Source organism: Verticillium alfalfae, genomic scaffold, assembly GCF_000150825.1.
Source record: "Verticillium alfalfae VaMs.102 supercont1.3 genomic scaffold, whole genome shotgun sequence".
In the NCBI taxonomy this organism is placed as follows: Eukaryota; Fungi; Ascomycota; class Sordariomycetes; order Glomerellales; family Plectosphaerellaceae; genus Verticillium; species Verticillium alfalfae.
The window spans coordinates 164,828-181,678 of record NW_003315036.1 but is presented as its reverse complement, the minus strand read 5'-3'; the positions used below and the strand labels follow the sequence as shown (position 1 = coordinate 181,678).

General features: G+C 56.1%; 2 protein-coding genes across 2 annotated transcripts; one reads left to right on the top strand and one right to left on the bottom strand.

Annotated features, from left to right (window-relative positions):
* Window positions 1–3,117: 3,117 nt before the first annotated feature.
* VDBG_02570 (conserved hypothetical protein) lies at window positions 3,118–3,999 on the top strand (the record flags this gene model as incomplete). Its single annotated transcript, XM_003006385.1, has 2 exons — window positions 3,118–3,621; window positions 3,676–3,999. The coding sequence occupies 2 exons, from the start codon at window positions 3,118–3,120 to the stop codon at window positions 3,997–3,999; spliced, it is 828 nt and encodes a 275-aa protein (XP_003006431.1).
* Window positions 4,000–7,749: 3,750 nt separating this feature from the next.
* VDBG_02569 (enterobactin synthetase component F) lies at window positions 7,750–11,604 on the bottom strand (the record flags this gene model as incomplete). The annotated part of the gene is made up of 1 exon (XM_003006384.1): window positions 7,750–11,604. The coding sequence occupies one exon, from the start codon at window positions 11,602–11,604 to the stop codon at window positions 7,750–7,752; it is 3,855 nt and encodes a 1,284-aa protein (XP_003006430.1).
* Between the last annotated feature and the right edge of the window lie 5,247 nt (window positions 11,605–16,851).

Here is a 16,851-nt window from a genome sequence, read left to right as displayed (position 1 = left end):
ATCATCCTACGTGCGTCTCTCATCTAAAGGGATTGAGCCTAAGGATCGACGGGAGCCAGTTGGATAAGTTAGATCGAGTTGACTGACAACTAGTTTTGCTTTAGGGTCGCACTGCCAATCGCTAGCAATTCACAGTGTCCCTTGACATGTCTGCGCTGACCGGTGTCCTCTTCCGTCTGTCATTTGCCATGTGTCGAGCTCGCATCGAAAGATCGTGGATGACTAGTACTAATCTTGGCGGCGTGCCGACGCGCCGCGAAAGGATGTGGGCATCGGCCCTACTGATGTATTTTCTATTAATGTGTCAAGATCGAGCTCGTGATGGGTGTCAAACCTGAACACGATGAAACAAGGTTCAATTCCCTGCAGCCGAGAAGGGAAGGAAAGGGGCCGGATGTACCACCAGAAGGTTCCGACGGCTTCCATTGTCGTCTTTATATTTTCCCATTGGCCCTCGCAGCGGGCCCTCTCCTCAGCTCAGGCGGGGCAGGTGCTGCAGGCGGGTGCTGTACTGTACTTGCAGGCAGGCGCTGTAGGCTAAATGCCACTTACTTACTACCTTAGGTACCCAGGCAGCCGTGCCCGGGCATCTACAGGTACATGGTAGGTGCCTAGCAGGTGTGACCCACCCTTCACCTACGCCCGCCTACGCCCCGCCTGTGCCCACGCGCCTGTCTAATTTCCCCCTCTTCCCACATCTTCCTTCATGCTTCCACCACCATGCCCCAATTGAGCCTCGAACCCATCATCGCCTGCGACCAGCCCGTCCGGATCAGGCACACTATCCTCTTTCATCGTCCCATCGAGGCCTCGCTTCGCCTTTTTTTTTCTTTCGCCGTTATGGTCATGGCATCCATCTTCGGATCATTGTCGCGGTACCAGGCACGGTCGGAACGCACGGCGACGGGGATGTGAGCATTGAGCACCAACAAACACGAAGAAACAGGCACAACGGCCGTGAGCCTCCCTGCCCCCCTTGCTCTTCCCCGGGTAGTGGCACGTCCCTGTTTCCTCGCCCCAAGCTCAGGAGTTCGTTCCAAGCTGCCAAAAGAGAATACGATGTCCCCAATGAGGTCCACCGACACTACCTGACTTCGCCTGACTACTGCTTCTTGCCTGGGTGTACCACCGCCAGCACCAGCACACTCTTCACAACGCTCACCTGAAGGGTCATCCATGGTCATACCCACTTGTCCGGCCGGCTGGCTTCAGGGCAACCTGATCGACCACCCCCAATGCTACTAGGACCAGGACCCAGCGAGCCATCGCCCGGCGCACGTCCTCCGCTCGCTCAATGCCAGGCAGCCAGGCAAGCTTTCCGCCTCTTGTTCACATGCAGTGCAGGCATGCCAGAGACATACAATGGCGAATTCTACGGGCGAATCATCAGACCACCAGCGGTCCAATCCACCTACCATGAACAGAATCAATTCTCTGCTGCATTGTACTGTACCGACAAAGCCACGAGCCAATCTGATTCTCTGCGCGAATCAAGAGCCACATCCGCCAGCATGAACCAGCAGATCCAACTGGATCACCCTAATGCGGGACGTCATCTGGACCATCTCCCGTCGATACCCAGACTACTGGTCAAGCCCAAGTCGACCTATCCCGGTCCGCTGCCCTCCTGTCGCTGGTCTAGACCCTCCCAATATTGGTTCCTTAGCCTTTGCTGTCGCCCCGCGTACTCGACCACTTACGTACCACCACCAGTGACCCCAAAGGCGCATCCGTCTGCATGAGCATTCAATCACCGGCTGGATGACTTGCTGACTGCCTTTGCGCTTGTGCAAACCAACTGCCCAACTGGGCGCCTCCATGCAGCCGCCACCCCAATTCGGCAGACATTCAGGCCTTGCGTTGTGTGCCTTGTGTACCTTCAGCCCCTGCCAGCATACAGTGGCCGGTCAAAAAAGCCTTTGGAGAGACCGCTTGGAATTTCTTGCACGTTACTTCATCGAAAGGAGGCTCACGAACCACCGCCACCATATCCCCCCTCGCCTTCACCAAATGCTGCCACGTCCAATGTACCATGCTCAGTGTTCGATCGACCGGAATCAAGCCCCCAAAACCTGTTAGCACATGTCGGCTCTGGACCCCTTTCGCCAACACCACGCGGAATCGCGTGCCACCGCGTGGCTTGTCAAATCGCTCGCGCCTGGGAACCCCTGGTACCTGGCAGGGATCCCTAGTTCGCAACGAGTCTGTAGAATCCACCGTGTAGAGTTGGCCCCACCTCAAGCCAGGCCTCGTCCGGCTCTACCATGTCCAAGCACTTTTCCTGACCCCTTCACGGCACGACGCTCACACCCAAGCAGGGCCCCTGGTCCCCATTGCCCACCATCCTGGATGCTACCACGCCGCCGACTGCGCCTGCTCACCCGCCTGCTCGCTTTGGCCAAGCCAATATTGCTGCCCCCCGTCGCTGCCGCAGAGACCACCGTCCTCTCTTCATAACCAAGTTGTGCCCCCCCCCGGCCACCTGTTCACTTCCCACGTCAAAGAGCCTCAGAGGTTCCTTCACTTGCCTTTGCCTACCGAACACAGCTGCTCCCAGGCCTCTGCAACGCCGACAGTCCAATTCGGAGGCTAAGACGAAGAGCGAACATCTCGCAGTTCGCTTTACCGACTGGAACGACGCAACCCGAGCACCGGTCACCAACTCACTCGCTTGTTGGTCTGGCTCGGTTCGGCTCTCGATCCTGTCTCACTCGCCAACCCTCTTAGGACTCGATCGACATTCCTCCACCGACGCCACCTGGTCATCCACCCGCGAGCTCGTCAAAACCGACTTGCCATTGATTTCTGGTCGACGACGCGCCTCACGACCGACTTCTTCTTGAATGAGAGAGGTCAGCGAAAGGGTTCTTTCTGGTCACAAGAGCACGCATGCAGAGTCGTCACGCCTCTGGGGGCTGTAAATCCACCAACCTCTCCTGTAGGCCGATCGACCAACTTCAACAAGAACCACCGACGATCTTGGTGGGGTCGGTCCAAGAAGGGCACGGAGTCACTCAACCCCTCCGAGGCGACAGGCCTGGGACCTGACTTTCCCCTCTTGATGGATGATATGCTCTTGGTGTTTTCACCACAAATCTAAGCATCCCATCACTAGCCATGTTCTCGTCGACACCAACTTCCTCGGCATCACGTAGTCCTCCCGCTTCGAGCATGTCGTGGGTGTCGCGCTTCCTGCTCGTGACGCTTTGCCTGGCGTCAAGTGCGTTAGGCGCCGTCGTCCCGTCCGAGGATACGTTGCCAGCACTTACACCTGGTCAGCGGGGTTTGGGAGCGCACTACAAGTCTGCCATGGCATCAGGAGATGCGGACTTGAGGAAACGGCAAGAAGACGACGACGAAAGCAGCACAACAACAATACGACGAGCAACGCCAACAACCACAACCGCGTCCGAGAGGACCACTGCTGCTAGTACTGCCCGTCTCTCCATAACTCCACCAAGCTCCAGCACAGAAGTGCCCGCCGCGCTCCCGTCACCATTCGACAGCAGCATGGCCTCTACATTCACCAACACAGACAACGCTGCCTGCCCAAATTTCATTAATGCTCTCCTTTCTAATTCCGACTTTAAGAAATGTTATCCCATCTCTATGCTGCTTTTGGTAAGACCATTCTCTGCGCCAACCCCTCGTCCCTCAGTACTAACCTGGTTGTAGAGCTCTAATGGATTCTTCGAGGCGAGCAAGAGCCTTGTCAACATTGTCCGCGTCCTTGACGCCGGCTGTGAAGTCGACTTTGACTTTTGCAAGACACATCTTGGCTCCTTGGCCGAGCAGCTCGTCAAAGACGAAAATTGTGGGCCCGATTACAAAAAGGGACACGCCGTTGTTCGCGATGCCTACGTGGCCTCACAACCTACGAAACGGTCTACAAAGCGACATGCCTACAGAGCAAAGACGACGCCATGTACTGCTACGCTACCGCCACCACATTCAATGACGCTTCGAATATCTACCCATACCACCTGCCATTCAACCTGACATTTCCCGGAAGTGCCACGCCCGAGTGCAGCTGGTGCTTGTCTGAGACGATGGCGATTTTCCACGCCCAGGCCGCCGATCGCCGGAAACTCATCTCCCTGACGTACAAGAGTGCTGCACGCCAGATCAATACTGTGTGTGGCCCTGAGTTTGTCAACGAGACTCTCCCGGAGGCGGTGACGGGCAGCTTAGCAGGTGTTTTCCTGCCACCCTGGGCTGTCGGCGTTGTTGCCCTATCACTGGGTCTGATACACAACTTGCTGTAAAGCATGTCTGTCCTCTTCGGATGGGTAGCATGGCGTATTTGGGTTTCTCGGGTGGCATGATTTCACGTCGTCTTTTTTTTTCTTTCCACAAACAGCAAGCGCTTTGATACCCTTATACTTTTCTTAATTCCTCTTCTTCCGCCCCATTTTTACAAACACACTTAGGTTCGACGAGCCAAATTCTCTACAAGGGCTACTTTCCCGATCATTCTAATTATTATTATTATTGCTTGATTTTCCGCGAGCATGGCGCTAGGAGAGCGCCAAGGATTGGAAGGAAGCACAGCAGCAGAATATAGATGGGTGGAAGAATAGAGCCTCGGCACGAGGGATGCCCCCGGCTGCAGGGCACGAGCGACGGCCTGGACAGGGTGTTGTACGCCCCAGTACAAAGACAGTAGCCCTCCGGATACAAAAATGAATAGGTCCTGGACCTCATTGACACTACCTCAAACACATTGACCGTTCCCAGCTCCAAGAATGTCTGCTCTTGTACAGCGTGCGTTTTGGTGCAGCACATCAGGCCAAGGTGGCCATGCATAATGCTTAATTAGGGCCTCTCGACGTGGTTTCATGTGAAAAGATGCCCTGCCGAGGTTGAATTGTTGCCTCCTCATGGCGGCCCTACTATCGTGACCTTGGCGAGCCTGAATACGAGTGCTACGAGGGTGGATGGTTCCTCGATCCAACGGCAGTCTAGATTAACCAGCTCCAATAACTCCTTCACGGCACCATCATCAGGTGCAATGAACGTAAGACTAAAATCCTTTCGTCTCCTCGATCATTGCGTACACGTCTACACTATCTTGCTTCTTGAAAAGCGCGCTCCAGTGTCTAAGGTATTTTGTCTGCGCTCGCATCATCGGTGTCTCTCCGCCGTGCCATATTCCCAGTTCGTCCGTCTGTGTTCGTATCCAGCCCTGAGTTTCCGTTTATGTGTACGCCGGGTTGGTAGTCCCCTGGCGCCTTGATGTTGTTGTCTGATAGGTGGTCAAATGTTTTGGAGAAGGGGCCAACGCAAGAACGGTCGTTTCCAGAACTGGCGCAGCAGTTCCCTTGGTTGGTGTCGAGTGGAATCACGTCTATGCATGGGCCTCGGCCATCTACAAGATTGTCCGAGACTCCTTATATACCCTGCTCTATAATTTACAGTGTCCGTGTCTTGCCGGACCCTCTCTGGCAGGTTTCGAGTCAGTGTTCTCCACAGTTCTCGACCATTGAATCGACAAAGCTCGGAGAGCTTTTCCAGCTCCAGATGTCCAGATGCAAAATTGTTCCCATTCGTACCTGACGATTGGGTGCGAATATTGCTAGTTGAAGACCTCTTCATTCTGTTCATCCAACCACTCTGATACACATTACCGTTGGCTTGCCGTCATATTCTCCCAGCGTCTGACTTTTGACAGTTACCACACATTGTACATGTATTACTCGAGGCTCTTTCGACGTAGACAGGAAAGCCATTATGCAAGGCTTTTTACTACTGCCTGGTGTTATTGATTTCTGTTATAAATGGCAGAGCTTTGATAGTTACCTACGCTCCCGCATATAACTGAACTAGAATGGAGCCGAAGTTTTTTTTTGGATCGTTATGCTTGGAGACTTTCAATCTGTCGCCTTGAAAGGTTAAGGGTCTGTGTTTTAGTGTACAGTGAGAAATATTGCATTGAAAGGTTACGTAGTGGCATACTTACCTGGCCACTGAGTTTAGACCTATAGTAGTAGACAGCCAAAGTTGTTTGACCTGAAGAAGGAAACACAGGAATACACATGGTTTGCATATGACTCTAACGATTCTCAAGATACGAACGGTTCTAATGGCGCAAGTTGTTATCAGGGCACCATCGGCACTCCATGCCAATAACCCATCGTAGCTACTTGTTCACCCATGGGGTTGATGACACCCAGAGTACATGAGAACTACCGAGCGCTAGTCTGCCACGCCTCTTATGCTTTAGATGCGACTAGAGGCCTGGGGTGATGTGGACGACAACGACAGCCAGCACCTTGAAGCCCAGGGCACGTTGAGTTCCCGCTGGAGAGGTCTAAAAGCCAAGCCGGAGAAACTCATGGTCCAGGCCTTGTGAGGTTTACTTTGACACCTTATCATCACACTGTTGGTATCCTGTCGGCCACAATCAAGATACCCAGTGGGGCAACAAAGGTGACAACATGGGAATGGGGTAAAATTCAGGATTTTGCCGTGGCGCAAAGCCATCATCTCATGACTGTACGCCTCTCGGCGTAACCATTCTTGCTAAGCACTCAGGTCAAGGGCAAATGCCAAACGAAAAGAGAAAAGAAAGACGATCTCGCCAAGAGGAATTTTGGACAGCGATCAATGCTCTGACGGATGGGAGCGATCCTTCCCAGAAGCGCCATGCAACGTCGTCCACGTCGAGCGATTGCAACCAAACATCAGTCAATAGACATATGCATCGTTCTCGTCGTCACAAAAGACCGACACTATCAAAGCTGAGACACGCCGTCATCCTCAGTCGAACCAAACCCGGCCACTGGAAAGACAGACCACCGGACAAGCCGATCACCCTCCGAGCCAAGCCTTTCAATGTAGTATGGAGCCAGAAACACCCCCAAGTCGGGTCCAGACGAGCCCCAGCCCTCCCAAGTATGGCAAAGCCAGCGAATTGTTGAAGGCTATAGCACCAAGTTTCCGTCTCTCGTGATTCGGCGACCCAGCCTTGAAAACCGAAGCGCCGCTCAAATGTTCAGGCCGGGTCTCGACTTTTGGTCACTCCCCCCTCACGCCGATGCTACGCATCCTTTGCTCGGCTGCTGCTTCCCCCTTTCTCATGACCGGAAGGTCTGAACCGGACCTTCAGCTCAGGAAACGTAGCCTCAAAATGCTGGACGGGCGCACGATAGGCAGCATGCAGCAGCGGTGGCGGGCACCCCACACATGGGCAGGTAGGGTGTCACGCAGAACCAACAGTTATGTGGCGGTGTTGTTGTAGCCTTCGTTGCCTTGGCTCCTTATGCTTACCAGATGCTGACTACCTACGTGCAGTATGGGCTGCAGCCTGCTGGATGGGCGAGAAAAGGACCATTCCCTCTACTTCTTGGTCAAGAAATCACGGTACTTGTCATTTTCTGTCATTTGTCATTTTCTGTCAGTATTTTCTGTCAGTTGTTCCCCGGGAACTGGATCCTCAACAACAGAAAATCTCCGGGTTCAGTCACTCGGCAGCCTCCGGTTGGCCAACAACTAGCTGCACATCACATGTGGGATGATTCCACCTTTTGACACATGCTGTGCAACACAAGGAAAGGAATGCCCCGTGCCATGAGGAAAAGAGGGGTCACAGCCCTCCATGCGAGACCTTGACACGTACAATATCATCTGATTATGACTGTAGCAGCAACGATGCTGATCTATGCTGCCCCAGAACGAACGTACAACAAGACCGCATGACTCTATGAGACTACTGTGCGAATACCATTTAGCTTCCTGCAGCCAGATCGATCAGATGGGCTCATCCCTCGGCTCAATGAGCACCTCGTTGACCGCCACATGCGGAGGTTGACAGACGGCAAAAACAATCGACGACGCAACATCCTCCGCATCCAAAACCTTGGCGCCCGTTGGCTCGCCGTACTTCTTGATGGCCTCGGCGTCAGTCGACATGCCCAGCAGCTCCGTGGCTGTGTTACCGGGCTGGATGGACGTGACGCGAAGTCCGGTGCCCGCAGTCTCAAGTCGCAGACTCTGCAGCGTGGCTTCGACGAAGAACTTGCTGGCCGAGTAGACACCAAGACCGGGGAACACCTTTCGACCTGCATCCGAAGAGATGGCGACAATGTGACCAGCACCGCGGCTCAGCATACCGGGAACGACAGACGACAAACAGTGCAGGAGACCCTTGCAGTTGACGTCAACGGTACGCTCCCACTCATCTGTCTTATTGTTGGCCATCATAGTGAAGTACATGACACCAGCGCAGCTGACGAGTATGTCGATAGGGCCGAGGGTCTTGGAGACATTCTGCATGAGGGACTCGACCTCAGCCTTGCTGGTAATGTCTGCCTTTTGAATCAGAACCTTACCGCCCGTACCGGCGGTGGTGATCTTGGCCTTGACTGCCTCGAGCGCGTCCATGCGTCGAGCAGCGAGCACAACGTGTGCACCCTCCTTGGCCAGGCCCGCACCGACTGCGGCGCCTATGCCGGATGATGCGCCCATGACGACGGCAACCTTGCCAGCGAGGCGACCCTTATTAATCTTGCCCGAGGTTCCGTTGGCCTGCTTGCGACGAGGTGGCCGAGAGAGCCAGCCTCGAGCGTAGAAGTGACGCATGTACGTCTCGAGGAGGGTACTGTCAATCTTGGGGCGCTGGAGGCCGTACTTGGCCAGAATAGGCTGCGTCGCATCGTCCTTGAGCACTGTGACTGACTGCAGGGCCTCGGCGGTGGGCATGCCACCACGCAGAATCTCGGCCGTGAAAGGAATGTCGCCTGCTCGGCCGGAGCCCCGCTTCTCGTGCCAGAGGGATACCCAGTCGTCCCAGGGGAGGCGCGAGGTCGAGTAACCAAGCTCTGTCAAGCTGTGGAAGATGCCACTAGCCGACACGGGGTTGGGATCGCCAAGGTGGTAGACCAGTTGCTTGGAGTCGGTGTGATTCGCGAGCGTGATGATGGCCGCACTGACAAAGTCCACAGGAGTCATTTCAGCAAACCAGCCTTCTACATTGGGCGCACAGCCGACATGCAGCGATTCGACGATCAAGGCATTCAGCAAGTCGTACGTGTTGGTGGAGCCCGTGACACTATGACCGCTGATGGTACCCGGGCGGTAGACCTTGCATGGCATACCACGACGAGCAGCCTCGTACACCAGTTTCTCGGCCACCCATTTAGTCTGACCATAGCCGTCAAGGAGCTTATCGGGCACATCGTCAATGTCCACCATGGCGTTCTCAGACCAGCCCTCAACAGAAGGGGTCAAGACGCCATTGGTAGAAACGTGATGGAGGGTGGCACCGCTTTTGGACGCCAACCTCAAAATTTCCCTGGTGCCTCCCACATTGGCATTTCTCAGGGCAGCATAGGGGTACACAAGGTTGACGGTAGCAGCAGCGTGGATAATGACCTGCACCCGAGAGGCAAGTTCTGTGAAAGCATCTGTAGACAGACCGAGGCGCTTGCGAGACAGGTTGCCGGGTAGAATCTCCATTCGATCGAGCATCGAATCGTCCCAGAAACCAAGGTCAATGAGGTTCTTTCGCACCCTGGCCATGCCAGCGGGACGAGAATCACTAGAGGGTTCAGTGAAGCGCACGAGACAGAGAATGTGTGCAGAGGTGTTCTCGATCAGGCCCTTAAGCAGGGATGCTCCTAAGTAGCCCGTAGCACCCGTGAGGAGGACAGTGTCGGCATCATTGAGCTGGCGCATGGGCTGACCGTGGGACTTGATGTCTTCCGGCAGGATACAGTCCGCGCGCAGAACAGCGGGGAGGTCACCTTGCACAGCTGCCGTGTGTCCATCACGAGCATCGCGGATAGCGTCGAGGTGACCTTGTAGTGTGGGCGTGCCAGCGAGAGGAGCCAATGGGACTGGGAAACCAAACTCCTTGGTGAAGCGGTTGGCGAGATCAGCGAGGATGAGAGAATGGCCACCAATGTCGAAAAAGTCAAGGTCCTCGGAGATGGCGCTGGCAGGCATGTTGAGAGAAGCCGCCCATAGCTTGACGATGGTCTCCATCTTGATCTTAGTGTTTTGGTCCTCCTTGGGGCTGCTGGCAACTTTCGGGGTTGGTGGTGGGGGCAAAGCCTTGAGATCCGTCTTGCCCGAGACGCCGTGAGTAGGGAGCTGATCGAGCTGAACCCAGAGCGCGGGGATCATGTAGAGAGCCAGATGCGCCGAGAGGGTGCGGCGAGCCCCGGGGCTGTACCCGGATTCGTCAATGACAATATCGGCACGATCTCTCTTTTCTTGATTGTCGGGAACAATGTAGGCAACCAGTTGCCTCTCAAGACCATCGCCGTGAGACGTGACAGCGCAGTCACGCACGGCGAGATGCTTGACAATGGCGTTCTCGACCGCACCAGGCTGCACCGTGTATCCACGCGTCTTGATCATGCCGCCAGCGCGACCCGTGATCTCCAGCAGGCCTGAAGGAAGCACGCGAGCAAGATCTCCCGTCTTGTACATGCGCGCTCCCTCCCTCTTGTCGAAGGGGTCAGGGGTGAAGGCCTTTGCTGTCGTCTCCGGCAGGTTCAGGTAGCCTCTTGCTAGGAGGTCACCGCCAACGTAGAGCTCTCCGCTGACGTTATTCTTCACTCTGTTGCCGGCTTCGTCGAGGATGTAGATGTGGCTGGGGTCCATGGTCGGCCCAACAGGGCAGACGCGAGCCTCGAGATCAATGAAAGTCCGGATGTCGCCGGCCGCGACTTCGTGCGTCTCACTGGCGCTGTACACATTGAGAAGCCTCGTGTCAGGCAAGGCATCCAGAGCCCGACGGCAGAGATCGGTAGTCACAACCTCGCCATTCAGCCAGAGAGAGCGCAGATCGGGCAGACGCTTTCCCAGCTCTGGGTGACGTGAGAGGACCGTCGCCAGCAGGGTCGGGGTCATCAGTGTGTCAGTGATGCGACGTGACGCCAACAGGCCGACGAGTGCCGTTGGGTCGTAGCTCGCAGCATCGGGAATGGCGACGACCGTGGCGCCCCGTAGCAGGGGGCGAAGCATCTCCCAAACAAAAAAGACATTACAGGCCACTCGGTCGCCGGGGCCGAGGTCGCTGAGCTTGAATCTCAGGTCATAAGAGCGAACCGCCGCCCTATGGGGGTTTGCGATGCCCTTGGGCTGGCCAGTAGTACCGGAGGAATATGATACGAAGGCAAGGCGTTCTAGATCGTCCTCGGCTGGGAGAGGAGCCAGCTGATCTTCGCTGCCGGCACCGGCAACATTCTTCAGGTGATCGTTTGACTCATCAATGACGATGATGGGAACATCAGCCTTGATGAAGCCGACATGGGCGTTTTGTGTGATGACTACGGACGGCTTGGCGTCCTCGATGACGTCGCGCAGCAGACCCGACGGATAGGCCAGCTCGAGCACCAGGAAGGCACCTCCGGCACGAAGCGCAGCCAGCGAGGCGACGACGTAGTCTGCGCTCCTGTTCATGAGGACACCGACGAGCGAGTCCCGACCGACGCCATGCTGGCGACGGAGGTGGTCAGCGAGAGACTGTGTCTCACGGTCCAGCTCAGCATAGGTCAAGGTGCGGGCCTCATCCTCAAGCGCCACTGCATCAGGGGTCGCCTTGGCCTGGATGCTAAAGAGAGCGGCGAGGTCCTTGGTGACGTCAATGGTCGACATGATCGGGAAATGACTCCTCGCGATGTTTGATGGCCGCAGGTTGACCTTTGAATGTTCGACTGTGGATGGACGGTGAGCACGGATGCACGAGGCTGAAAGAAGAGGCTGACTCGCTGCCAGGGGTCCGGGGCAGCGCAAAGTAGGGGACGTACATGTTTGACAGGTGTCTGTTCCTTTGGGTTGGCCGAATCAAGTAGACGAAGCGATCGTGAGTCCAGAAAAGGAATAGAGTCACGAGACCAGGGGTATCATTCAACGCCAAAGCCTGGTATGAGAAGTTCTCGTGGATGATACAAGGTGTTCTGATTAAGAGCGCTCACCTGTGTCCAGATCAAGCTGATGAAGGGAGGTCAAATTGGATGGAGGCTGGAGACGACGCGTTTCCCCCCTTCGGACCGTTCAGCTCAGGAACTCGTCCCAAGCTCGATGGAGCATGGACGTGAAGAATTAGACTATCCGCCCCACCAGGTGTCGAGCCCAGCCCGCTCGTGGGGAAGGCAGAAACCAGTAGAAGGGCAGCGACGTCGGTCCTCGCTTCCCTTTTGCCTGCCCGTGCCTGCCCGCGCCTGCTAGTACCTGGCACACTCTTGCCTAGGCTTTGGCCGGTGATAGAACGGCAGCCGCCAGAACATGTGAGGCCCCCACGTCGCGGTGGAGTCTAACCCCAATCGATATGCCCTCTCGTCACACCGCCTTGCCTTATTCAGGGAAATTGCCTGGCTTGACTCGTACAAATTGTTCGTCAAATCATGGTCTTTCCTTCTCGTATTGCTGGTTGAGAGAAAGAAAGGTCCCTTGATCGGGAAATGCGGCGAATCAGGTACAGTAAGGGAGATGGGAAAGTCGTGCTCACGCCAATCAACGTACCTTTCGTCCTGGACTAGGTACCTCAACGTACAGGGCCACAGCGGCTCACAGGACGTCCATAGGTCATCATGATGAGCTAAGCATGAAGCCCAAAACATGCACTCGACAGCCGATAACGGCTGATTCGGTACACTTCGGAACGACAGGCACACTGCCAAATGCACGGGGGAAAGCAGCTAGGAAGAGGTAAAAAAAGCAGCTGTTGACCGAAGGCGCCCATCCGCCGTGCCTCATGTTGGCTCGCGGTGCGTGCCGACGCCCTGCCGCGCGGTGAACACAATGCCATGTTGGCACCCACCGAGTCGATGCCATGACCTGTCAGAGGCGCTGCGCTGTCCCCGCTGCAACCCCCCGAGACCCAGACGACGAATCGGTAGTTGGAAGTTTGCCAGTCAGACACGGGACGACGGACGCTGGCTATGGGGTGCGTGCTGCACTGCCAACACGCAGGCTGCCACTCCCCAGGTTATGTACTTCGAATCGCCAATGGGCACCGCTGCTCGCGACCGAGGCCAGTTGCTTATTTCATTTTTCGGGTCATTGCCATGCGAAGCCAGCGAGCGTGGGCGCGTAACTTCTATTGTCACATTCCTCAACGGTTGATTCGAACCAGACGTTGTGCATTCAGGCCCAGATCATGGGTTGAAGCACTACAGGCAATGTCCAGGAACGATAGCCGGCAGTGGTCCGGAGTAGATGCCCCGAATAACTTGCTCTGACGCGGGCCGGCGGACATGGGAGTCTGACACTATTTGACAGGGCTCATGCATGGCTATGTTTGTTTCCCTTTTGAGAGGAGTGCAAGAGAGTCACGGATGCAATGCACGAACCGTACCCATCCGGACGGTCGCCCTTCAAGGTCCGATCCCAACGTCGCGCTGGCGCACTGCGATGCAGCCGGCCGCCTGGTAGAGGGACGGCGAGGGACGGCGAGGGACGGCTACTTCTTGGCTGCTGACGATCAGGAGCAGGGCCAAGACAGAGCATCGGTTGCTTGCAGGACGGACCGGTGGGGAGACATCAGCGGAACACAGGCGCCACGGCTCGTTGAGCTTACTTGGGTCAGCGCTGGCTCGGCACTGATCCGAGTCGGTCAACATAATGCACGCGCGGTCACCGCTTGCTTTTGTATCTTTTTGGATCTGTCGGCGGCCGGACCAATGCCATCCACGATCATATGTGACGGTGCAAAATAGCGGGGTGACTGGAGAGGATGAATGCCTTTGTTAAGGCGGAATGGGTTCTATCGCTCGGCCGTGGAGGGTTATATGGTATCAGGACACCCTACGCAGGTGACCACCCGGCCCGTCTCCAACCATGTTGCAAAAACGCTACATGGGTGGATGTGAAACCAGGTGGTCTGATTATTGAAATCCCCGTCATTCGAATGGTGATGAGGCTCGCCTAGCGCGCTTCCAGTGATCACCATGGCGGAGGAGCGTAACCGAAGGGCCACCAGGTTGCAGTTGGCGGTGGACATATTAGAGCGCCATTGTGCCCAAGACGGAAAGTGATGGGCACTTCCGGGTCTGTCTCCCTCGCCATACGTACGTTTGCTTCACATCGGAACAGCGGAAGTGGGCGCTGGCCTCAGAAATGTCTCAACCGCGGACGCGCCGAGCATACCAAAAGGACGCAAGACGACGCACATTGTTGCATATTGCCGGTCGGCGAAGGACCGGTCTCCAGAATGGCAAAGGGGGGGTTTAAGCTTCTCAGAGACAACGTCCAAAGGGGCATGGGTCCTACGTAGCGCTCCCGTCCAGGATGACGGGCAGATGAACACGGGCGGGCGGGAGTTGGCCGATGGGACCCAGGACCTTGAAAGTCGGGGTAAACTTGATCAGATGTATACCTATGATGCCAACCCTACCAGGCAAGGTGAAGTACCCAGCCAGTTAAGTACTAGGGGGGTTAAGAGGCCAGCCTAAGTCCGCACGAAGCGGAGAACGAGAGCCCAAGTTGGTAGGGAGTGCCTACCTGAACGAGGAAATCGGTGAGCCGGCGTGATGCAGAGGCGCTTCACCTCGATACAAGTACCTCCTACCTACCAGGCGACGCTGACACCATACTACCTGCATTGGATGGTGTGTACTGTAGAGAGGGGGAGGAGGCGGGGCTCGGGCGGATGATTCAGCCCAGCAGCATCAGTATGGCAAACGCCAGGCGAACAGGCGAGCGAGCCGGCAAAGGCAGCTGGCCGCACATTCCAGGTACTCGGATCCTCTGCAGCACCCAATCGAACCCCTTGCTTATAGCAGGCAGTACCTCGAGGTATACCTTTCTCCCCTGCCAGAGGGACCTACAGTACGCAGCTCGCCTTGAACTCAAGGTCTCGTTGCTCGGGCATACGACCGGCTCCGGGCTGAAGGCGCTGGGACACCACCCACACGGAACGCTACGAGGTCTCCGACGACCACCATTACAATCACCAACCGTTAATCGCTGGCCACACACGCACCTCCCTCGCCCGGTTGTCCTTGGCTCAAGCGACACCTGAGCGCGCGAGGGCCAGGGTTGCCATTTCTCCCGCTCATTGGCAAGTGGTGGCACGAAATCGTCATGAGCTAGGTCAACCGTCCACATCGTCATTGTGTGGCTGCCGGGTCATCATACTTGCTTTTTCCTCCTTCTCTGTCTCGAGAGCCTGCGGCCGCTGCCTGCCATCGCCTAGAAGAGTTACAAGATCGTACCACTGTCGAAACTGCTGCTGCAATTGCGGCTGCCACCCCTACTCCTCCTGTAGTTGTTGTACATAGTAGTGGGTGGTAGCTTGTTCCCCGTCGTTGGAAAAGGGAAAGCACAGCAAGAGCACAGGTGCCTGGAGCATTAGCACATACCTTGGTGTACTTCCCCTGACATAGAGTTCGCCCCTGCATATGAGTCCTCCAGGGGCCCACCTTGTCTTCTTGGCATTGGCCAGGGCTGTCCCTGCCTTATTGACCAAAATGTGATGCATTGGACTTTTGGATGCGCACCCTGCCTCTTGCCCGTCCCTCCTTGACCCTACCACCTTCTGCAAGGATGGCGGGCGGGCAGACGTGACTTCCTGTCATGATCGTCATCTTGCACCTGCTAAATGGCTCCCGCCTTTGATCACGGAAAGGGCCATCGCGAAGACAAAGGAGGGGAGAAGAAGGGAGGGGAGGGGTTGAGAATGGGATTCTTGTTGGGCTGATGCCCCCGACCAGGATACTGACAGACCACAGCACGGATAGGGACGGGAAGCTGGGCTCCATGAATCGCAAGGCCCCACCTTCCCTACAACCGCAAGCAGCCTGCTGCGTTGAGCCATCTCCACCGCCTCACATCACTGATCACCACCCGGCGTCCGATGGGCCAACCCTAGCGTTTCCCCCCTTCGCCTACCCGCTGTCACCGCAAAGATGGTACTTTGTCACAAATCAACTTCAACCTGGTTATGTCTTTCACCAAGTCGCTCGCTGCACTGGCCGTACTTGGCATGGTCTGCACAGAACCTGTAACTGCTGCACATCCGCCAGGCCTTGTCCCCGCCCTCTCTGTCTGTTCGCGCATCTCTCTCTACGCCCGCCAGCTAGCAAAGGAGGAGCCCTAGACTCGGTCCCAGAAACCATATGCGTGCCCCAAGTCCAACCTCGGCGCACCCCCCCCCCTTGTTCCTTTTCGACAGACCACAACAGCATGGAGGGTGACAATCCATACCGTCGGATGCATGAAGGCAGCCAGCCCACAAGCACTGGCATTGGCATTGGCATACTTACTTTTACCTACGACGCCCTAACCCAACCCAGACAATCTCATCTCAGGGTTTGAGGGTATACCTGGTTCCCCTTCAACCACACACACCCCCCTCCATTTTTTGGACCTGGCTCTCGACTTTTCCCTTTAGCCCTCGCCTCGGGGGTTTTCTTTCTGGCACTCTTTCGTCTTCGTGCGACTGGCTGGCGGATGACCTCCCCTGCCGTCTTGTCGTCTTGTGTCCCAAACCAGGCCAACGACGCTGCTCCTCGACCGCCATCGTCTGATGTCTAGATTTCGGACAACACCGTCCTGCTCTAGGCCATCAACTAGCTCCCATCGACGCCTGTCACCCTGGACGCTACAGGACATCGCGCCGGCGCACTTGCGCACATGCTTCCTGACCGTTCCAGCACTGACGCTATCCCTGCTTCGAAGCACCTGGAGCACCCGCCCCATCCCGGCTTCCCGGTGCCACCAATAGAGACTCAGCGGCTGAGGGCGCAAGGATCTTCCTCGTTTGCCTCTCACACCGGCCACGATACGATATCACTCGATTCCCATTAATCCTGTCTCTCTGCCAGCCCTTGTCTCGCCTCAGAGACACACCTTCCTCCGTACTAAGGCGCAACTGTCTTCCTGTGAACTCGCACGCCGCTA